At 47.2% G+C, this 9,356-nt stretch overlaps 1 protein-coding gene across 1 annotated transcript in view; it reads left to right on the top strand.

Moving 5' to 3' along the window:
• The window catches only part of Gpnmb (glycoprotein nmb), a 31,731-nt gene that overhangs the window by 15,353 nt on the left and 7,022 nt on the right, over nt 1-9,356 (top strand). Inside the window, exons 7-9 of the mRNA XM_026785883.1 lie at nt 30-65; nt 7,475-7,573; nt 8,866-8,968. Of these exons, the coding sequence (XP_026641684.1) occupies nt 30-65; nt 7,475-7,573; nt 8,866-8,968 (238 nt within the window). The remainder of the gene's footprint in view (nt 1-29; nt 66-7,474; nt 7,574-8,865; nt 8,969-9,356) is intronic.

The raw sequence follows: 9,356 nt of genomic DNA, 5'->3' as shown, positions 1-9,356 counted from the left end.
ACCACCAACTTCATCACCAACTTCACCAGCTTCACCCACACCGCCAACACCCAGCCCCTCTTTAAGTGAGTATTTTTCTGGGTAATGTAGGGTGGTGTTGGTGGTCGTGTGGTTGTTTTTGTCAGTTGTTTATTAAATAACGTAGTCAGTCAGCTTGAGACACTGTGTAGCCCTGTTGGCCTTGGACTTGATATTTGAGCTAGACTGGCCTCAAACTTGTAGCAATTTCCCTGCTGCTGTTAGGTTTTCGGCGCCCATTTTATTCCTTTATAGAATGGTTTTTGTTGTTGTTGTTGTTTGGTTTTTTTTTTGGTTTGTTTTTTGGTTTTTCGAGACAGGGTTTCTCTGTGGCTTTGGAGCCTGTCCTGGAACTAGCTCTGTAGACCAGGCTGGTCTCGAACTCACAGAGATCCGCCTGCCTCTGCCTCCCGAGTGCTGGGATTAAAGGCATGTGCCACCACTGCCCAACTTAGAATGTTTTAAATTGTAAAATTAATTCCCATTTTTTAGTAAAGATTCAAACAAACCACGAAGAAGCCCAGCATAAGAAGAAGGTCCCCGTGTATCTCTTCCCCAGTTCCCCTGATGTGGCTGCCGTGTTTCTGTCCTGATCACTTCCTACTGTTTACAAACATCCTCCATGGACACATAGGCTTTGTCATTTGGGATGTTATGTAAATGAGTTCATGTCATATGCTTTGTTCTGCAATCTGCCTCTCTCCACTAAATAAACACAAACAGTTTTCAGTTACTGTTGCCTAGAAACCTATCCCACCTGCCTGGGTAGCAGCATGGTGTCCACAGGATGTGCTAACACCCTGCATGATTGCTGGTGAGCGGCTCCGGGATTCCCAAGTCCAGTTACACATGGAGCCGCACTGGGCATGCCCAGACAGACAGCTTCATCTTAGCATGCCTCCAGGAAACTTCCCTCCTTCTTTCTTTCTTATTCTCCTTCTGTCCCTCCTTCTGTCTTCCCCCCTCCTTCCCCACCCTTCCCCAGTGTCTCACATATCCCAGGCTAACTTCAAACTCAATATATCATCAAGGGTGTTGACCCACCCGGAGCTGCTGCTTCTCCTGCCTCCACTTTCCGGTTGCTGGGATTGTGTGTGTGCACCACCACACCGAGTGCCGGGCAAGTCCTCTACCAGCTGAGCTGCAGCTCTAATCCCAAGAGCCAATTTCTTTTTTTAAACACAATATTTATTATGTATACAGTGTTCTGCCTGCATGATGCCTCCTGAAAGCCAGAAGGGGGCACCAGATCTCATTACAGATGGCTGTGAGCCACCACCATGTGGTTGCTGGGAATTGAACTCAGGACCTCTGGAAGAGCAGCCAGTGCTCTTAACCTCTGAGCCATCTCTCCAGAATTTCTTTTTTTTTTTAAGATTTTATTTATTTATTTATTTATTTATTTATTTATTTATTATGTATGCAATATTCTGCCTCCATGTATTTCCGCATGCCAGAAGAGGGCGCCAGATCTCATTACAGATGGTTGTGAGCCACCATGTGGTTGCTGGGAATTGAACTCAGGACCTCTGGAAGAGCAGCCAGTGCTCTTAACCTCTGAGCCATCTCTCCAGAACTTATTTTTTTTTTTTTAAGATTTTATTTATTTATTTATTTATTTATTTATTTATTTATTATGTATGCAATATTCTGCCTCCATGTATTTCCGCATGCCAGAAGAGGGCGCCAGATCTCATTACAGATGGTTGTGAGCCACCATGTGGTTGCTGGGAATTGAACTCAGGACCTCTGGAAGAGCAGCCAGTGCTCTTAACCACTGAGCCATCTCTCCAGCCCCCAGAATTTCTTTATCTGTAAGTGTGGATAATCTTCCTTAAAAACCGAAAGAGCAGCTGTAAAACTAAATAAATTACAGATGCTTTTCTGTCTAAAAATCTGGTTAGGTTGCTTTCTTTTGGCTTTTAGAGTCACATTTTTACAAACCAGCTTGTTTTTCTCAGGAGCTGTGTCATGGCAGTTATCAAAAGCATTTCTGAAGCCAATTTTAAAGGTATTCTAATTTGCTGCTCTCGTTTTCCCCATGTCGAAAGCCAGTGCCCCTTGTGTTCTCAATTTTACCTAGAAAGGAAGAGGCCTGTTTTTATGCAAAGGTGCTAACTCAACCATAATTAATTCATGGTGCTTTAAAGCAGCTGGGGTCAGGGCAGGCTAAAAAACAGGGCTCCAAGTGACTACAGAAGTTAACCGTGACTTTTTACATTTTAGCCACGGGTGTGTGTGTGTGCTGGATGCATGTATGTGTGGTGTATACATATATGTCTGGGTCACCTCACTCCACAGTAGTCTGTGTGTGTAGGCCAGCGGTTGATGCCAGGTGTCTTCCACTGTGGCTTTGAACCTTATCTTTTGAGACAGGATAGCTTGCTGAGTTTGTGCTTGCCATGTCAGCTAGGTTGGCTGTCTCCACCCAGCCCAGGGCTGGGGTTATAGGTAGGCACTGACAGAGGGCTAAGCATGACTTTTAAAAGAATTTTCTCCCTAGATAGCATTTTCAGGTATGTAGACCATATAAATGAATCTGTATTTCTTTTACAAAATCTTATCTATTATTATTATTATCATTATTATTGGCAGTGGTGGTAGTGGGGTGTGTGTGCGTGTGTGTGTGTGTGTGCATGTGTGTGTGTGTGTGCAGATGTAAGGCATGGGACCCAGGGGTCAGACTCAGTTCATCAGGTTCACTCAACAGCCTTCATTACCCGCTGAGCCATCTCACTGGCCCTTGCATTAGTGAGCCTCATTGTTTGGCAATGAAGTGTGTGCCCTGTGTTTTGGCGAGTAGCTTCAGGAAAAATTCAGCTAAACCCAGAAGTCAAGGACTCTAGGAATGTAGCTGGGAAGCAGCATGCAGGCCTGGGCTCCATTCCCAGCACTGCAGTAATAAACAAGCAGCAACTTGAAGCCCAGTCTCTGAAATGAATAAGTAGCCAAGTGCAACCCAGCCCTGGAAATCATAGCCAAGTTGAAGAGGGCACTGGGCAGCTGACTGAAGCATGAGAGCGGGTGCCTGTCCAGTTTTTCTAGTAAAGAAGATTTTCTTTCTCTGGCTGCTCTTGTTCATTTTCCAGGTTTTTGTGAATAAATCTGAGCAACAGAACAGCCTTTGTAAGACAGATGCTGGTCAGTGTAATGTCATGTGTATTACATTAAATATCACCATGCCTTTACACACACTCATACACACACAGACACTCACAAACACATGCACACTCCACAAACATACACACTCATACACACACAGACACAAACATACACACACTCATACACACACAGACACACTCAAACATACACACACTCCACACACACACACTCATACACTCACACAGACACAAACATACACATACTCATACACACACAGACACTCACAAACACATGCACACTCCACAAACACACACTCATACACACTCCACACACACACACTCATACACACACACTCATACACACACAGATGCTAACACTCAGACACACTCACACACACACTTACTCACATCCTATTGTGTCATGTGCTTTCATACTGTGTAGCCAACACCTCTCTCATCAATCTCTGGACAAGCGGGAACTAAGTACTGAGTTTTTCTCACCTGCCCTTTAAGGATCAAAGGATCTATTTGTTAAAGAACAAATTTGCCTTTACAGATGGATATCTTCAGAACTCCACACGCATCTGTATACGCAGAATTCTACCTAAGGCGGGCCCACTGACTTTCACTGTTTTCTTCCTAAAGAGGTTTTCTACTGTAAAATACAACAGAGTCATGGTTCTGTGCTCAAACTGACAGCTAAATTCTGCTCACCCTGAGCTTTAAACAAAGGGGTCCTACAGCTCTCAGGGGAAGAACTAGGATTCTTCAAAGCCTTGCTCCAGCCTCCTGCTCTAGAATCCACCGGGAAAACCTGTCCTGCTGATGAACCCCTGTGAGAATCCAACTGTGTCAGGATGTGTCTGGGCTTCATGGAACAGCATTTTCCAGAGTGTCATGGGAAGATTCTGAGGAGCCCACAGCCACGGGCCTGTCACCCTCAGAAGGCTCTGAGAAGCCCTTGAGATCTCCCAGCAGGCTTCCTCCTTATAAGTCATGAACTTAACACAGGCCCCTTTTCTCCCCCACCCTTCCTTCCTCAGGCCCTCCCTTTCTCTCTCCCTTCTCTCCTTCCTTCCATCCTCCCTCCTTTCTTCCTTTCTTCCTCCTCTTCTTTATTTTCTTTCTCTCATTTTTTTAACATCCTGACTGCAGTAGCCCCTCCCTCCTCTCCTTCCATCCCCTCCCCCCATCCACTCCTCTGTTTCTCTCCAGAAAAAGGCAGGTTCCCCCGTGGATATCCACCAAACAAGCTGCAGTGAGACTAGGCACCTCCCTTCGTGTTAAGAGTGTGCAAGGCAACCCAGTGTGAGGAGTCAGGTCCCAAAAGCAGGCAGAAGCATTGGAGACAGCTCCTGCTCCTACTATTGGGAGTCCCACAGTAACACCAAGCTACACAACGGTGACATATATTCAGAAGCATAGGTCAGTCCCATGCAGGCTCCCTGGCTGTCAGTTCAGTTTCTGTGAGCCCCTATGAGCCAGGTTAGTTCATTCTGTGGATTTTCTTGTGGTCCTTGGCTCCTCTGGCTCCTACAATTCTTTCCCCCTCTCTTCCACAGGAGTCCCTGAGCTCTGCCTAATGCTTGGCTGTGGGTCTGCATCTGTTTCCATCAGTTGCTGGGTGAAGCCTCTCTGATGACAGTGGGCTAGGCACTGATCTATGAGCATAGCAGAACACCATTAGGAATCATATCATTGACTTTCTTTTTTTTTCCTCTTTTTTTTGGGGGTGGGGGTGTTTGCCAGCCGTGTTTGGTTCTATCCTAGGATCCTGGGATATTCACCCTTGGGTCTCCTAGTACCGGCATAGTCTCCAGTAGAACAGGAGTATTTTACGCAGTTGTGGGCCAGGATCCTCCCTTTCTTCTGTTGTTTTGAGAGGGTCTAACTGTGTAGCCCCAGGAACTTGCGATCCTTTTTGCCTCGGCCCCTGGATTACAAGGTGCACCACACCTATTCATTTTAGCCTCTAAACTTTTTAAAAATGAATTTACTGACGTGGTGTGTATGGCCACTTTGTCAGGGCACCACATACATGCCTGGTTCCCAAACAGGCTAGAAGAGGGAGGGCTTCAAATCCCCTGGGGCTGGAGTTACACGTAGCTGGAAACCACCATGTGGGGGCTGGGAATGAACCTGGGACCTCTGGAAGAGCAACCAATGCTCTTAACCACTGAACCATCTCTTCAGTTCTGTTTATTTTTCAAGATGAGGATCTTTTAAAACTTTAATTTTCTCTCTTATCTATTTCAATTCCTTGTGGAATTAAAGAAACAATAAAGACGAGCATTATCATATTTTCCTTTTAGACTTTAAAGCTACACCAACAAGTTGAGGTTTTTTGTTTGTTTGTTTGTCTGTTTTTGTTTTTCGAGACAGGGTTTTTTTCTCTGTAGCTTTGGAGCCTGTCCTGGAACTTGCTCTGTAGACCAGGCTGGTCTCGAACTCTGCCTGTCTCTGGCTCCGAGTGCTAGGATTAAAGGCCACCACCACCCAGCCCAACAAGTTTTAAATTGTAACGGGTAAGGCATTAGATTCTTTGATCAGTTATATGTGTGTCCGTGCATTATATGTGTGCCCATTACTATGGTGACACACAGCCTCCGCAGGCGGCAGGCAGGCAGGCACTGAGCAGCAGCTGAGAGCTCACTTGCCAACAGGAATGCAAAGAGCACTTTGACAGGAAGCTTTTCAAACCGCAAGCACCCCCTCCCTCCTCACCCCCACATACCTCCTCCACTAGATTCAGATCACACCTCTCCATCCTTCCCAGGCAGCTACTGGGTGACTTAGGACTTACGGGAGTCATCTCCTTCAACACCTCAGCAGCTTCTGGTGTTTGCTTTAAGACAAAGTCTCTCATGGTAACCCAACTTAACTATATAGGTTAAGTCTATATAGTTGGTCTCAAACTCACAGCAATCCCTCTGCCTCAGCCTCCTGAGTGCTGGCATCACTGGCATGAACACCACACCTGGCAGAGAAGCAGGCAACACTTGCTTTAGCTCACTTTGCTTTAAATGGTTTAAATTCAGGAGGTCGAAGAGCTCTTTTGCTGATGAGCAACGGCAGCAAGGATGAGTTAAATGGTGCGTGAGCAGACAGGCTGCTACGGTTAAGGCCAGGACCGCTGCCTCCCGATGAGAAGGGGGCTTCTCTACTGTGGCCTGTCCGTGCATTCTAACAGGGCTTCCACTTTTCATTTGCTTCCTTATTCTGAAAAACATCTGGGGTTGTGCTTTGAACTTGGTGTGGCTCAGCAGCACACTGTTTGCCTGGTGTGGGCAATCGGTTCCCATCGCCAGCTCTGCCTGAACAGGAGAGGGTGTTTACTCCTGAGTCCTTGCTCCACCGCTGGGGACTTGACCAGACTAGATGTCCAGGGAATGAAGACAAGACAGACAGACGCATACTCAGACAGAAAGTCGGGGTCTGGTGGTCTGGGCTCTCGGATGGAGAAGCCTCAGCATCCCAGAAGCTTAGCATGTTTATTATATACAGGTGAAGAGAGAGGCAGAGTTACTGCACACAGCTGGGCCTAGGGGCATGGTCCAGCTCCGTGGGAACAGTCTTCAGGCTGGGGAGAGGAAGCTGTGGCGGCTGTTGCCTGCACACATTGTCAACACTTGGGCTGGGGAGAGGAAGCTGCGGCGGCCGTTGTCTGCACACACTGCCCACACTCACACTTGGACCCCTGAGGAAGGCTCTGCATTTCTCACGGAGCTCGGCCCTTGGGGTCCTTGATATGGCCACACCCATGCCAATAGCACGCATTCACTTAGGATTTCACTCACTCAGGGCTTACTTTCCTCCCTCCCCTCCCCACAGTTTATTTATGGAATTAAATGGCCATAATGCCTACACCTATAGAAATCTACACACATTTATTTCAAGTTTCTGCCTTAATTGAAAAATTGTAGAGTGCTTGTTTTGATTTGGTCTTGATTTTTGGTTCTTAGTCCTGACTGTCCTAGAACTTGGGATGTAGACCAGGCTGGCCTTGAATTCACAATCTTGAGTGCTGAGATTAGAGCCGTGTGCCACCACGCCTGGCTTCTTCTAAAGGGAAGATGGAGCTTGGAGTAGATGGTGCCTTAGGTATACAGTTCACACTTACAATCTTAGAACGTGGGCAGTAGGAAGAATACGACCTGGAGTTAAGGCCAGCCTGGGCTATATAGTGAGTTTAGACCAGCCTGGGCTACATGCGTCCCTGTCTGCAGAAAGAGTAACACCAAAACCCACCAAAACAAAAATAATAAAGAACAGATGGACAAGTATCTTTATTTTTGTTATATCATGTTACCTCCACTACATTCTTATTTTAAACTTTTATTACTCGAACTTTCTAGTGCCTACGGGTTACAACTCCATGGAGCCAAGTGACATTTCCAGCAAAAGCTGCCAGATAAACAGATACGGTTACTTCAGAGCCACCCTCACAATTGTAGGTAAGGTTATAGACCTGTGGAGAAGATGCCACAGCCTACAAGGCCAACCCCATTCACATTGCTAACACTAGAAGGGTAGAGGGGAAGGAGCAGGGTCACCTGTCTGGTCCAAGGTGATGCAAACATAGGAAGCAGCATCTTGTTTGGTTTTTTGCTTTGTTTTGTTTTTCGAGACAGGGTTTCTCTGTGGCTTTGGAGCCTGTCCTGGAACTAGCTCTTGTAGACCAGGCTGGTCTCGAACTCACAGAGATCCGCCTGCCTCTGCCTCCCGAGTGCTGGGATTATAGGCGTGTGCCACCTCCGCCTGGCAGGAAGCAGCATCTTGTAGTTGGCATGTTCCATTTGTTCTCCTGCCTGCCTTATGCTTTCTGGTAGAAATTTATCCCTTGGGCGCCCAAATGCTAAAAAACCTGGGCTTGAATCCCATGTGAGCCTCCAGGAATCTCAATGGATGGGGGGCGGGGGTAAGAAAGCCAGCAAGGAGTACTCACTGCTTCTGCTTCCAGTGTGACTTTTACAAAGTCTCTCTTTTCTACTTGTAAGGGGAGGCCTGCACTCTTCAGGTACTGCATGCTTCAGGGACTGCCCCGAGGTCCCAGCAGAGAAAACAGAGGACACCATAGCCAGCTGGGGCATCCATGTTTCTGAGAACATGGATTGTGTAAAAGTTGTAGCTGTACACTGTCTCTGAGGACTGGATGGGTCAGCCACCTGTGATCCACAGGGTCAGCATCTGCCCAAGTCACCTTTTCTTAACCCATTGCCCAGAAAGGGGGTGCTACTTTCTAACATGGACCAGGCTCTAGAGAAAGAGTCTCAGTGGGCAGAACTGGTCCATGTGACTATGAAAACCTGCATGGACATGAATGCAAAACATTGGGGGCTAAATCCCCATGTTTGCTAGATTTCTGTTCAGCAAGAAGGCTGTTTCTGTTTGCTTTTCCTTCTTGTTAAGGGGCATCTCCTAGTGCATCTAAGTTTCTGTAATAGGTAGGTTTGGGGGTTCACTGCTTGTTGTTCTGAAGACTGGATGTCAGCTCCACTGTCTGGTGAGGAGCATTTCCTGGTTCATGGCAGACCATCCCCTTGCTGTGTCCTCACGTGGCAGAGGGGAGAAGGGGGCTCCCTGAGGTTTCTCCAGAAGGGCACTGATCACATCTCCAACAAAGGCTTTGCCCCCTCACTCCTTAACTTAGCTGGGATTTCAGCCCAGGAAAAAGAGCCTGTGGCAGAATGGTTTCTTTTGGTCTCTGCTGTATTTTAACATTTCTCTTTGGTGGCTGTTTCGCTAGAGGGTATCCTAGAAGTCAGCATCATCCAGATAGCAGATGTCCCAATGCCCATGCCACAGCCTGACAACTCCCTGAAGGACTTCATTGTGACCTGCAAAGGGACGTAAGTACAGCATCATGCCAGGGGAAAGGCCGCATGAGGACTCCAAGCCTGAATAAAGGGCTTGGCTACTAGTCATCCCTTTGAAGTTGATTTAAAACCCTACATGTTAGAAACCCCAGACAAGCTGGGATAAGAGAGGGGGTGCGCGCCTGTAACCCCAGCAGTCAAGAGGCTAAGTAAGGCAGGAGAGCATGGGCTGTATAGGGAGCCTTTCTCTCAAAACAAAGAACAAAGAGGGGACAAGGTAAAGCGCATCCTAGCATACACAAAGCTGGGTTCGATCCCCATCACCGCATGAAACAGGACACGGGGTAATGCCTGTAATCACAGTACTCCAAAGGTGGAGGCTGGACAATCAGAAGTTTAAGACTGAGCCAAGCGGTGGTGG

Source organism: Microtus ochrogaster, linkage group LG3, assembly GCF_000317375.1.
Source record: "Microtus ochrogaster isolate Prairie Vole_2 linkage group LG3, MicOch1.0, whole genome shotgun sequence".
NCBI classification, from domain to species: domain Eukaryota; kingdom Metazoa; phylum Chordata; class Mammalia; order Rodentia; family Cricetidae; genus Microtus; species Microtus ochrogaster.
Note: the sequence above shows the minus strand (reverse complement) of the source record. Positions and strands in the feature narration are given on the sequence as shown.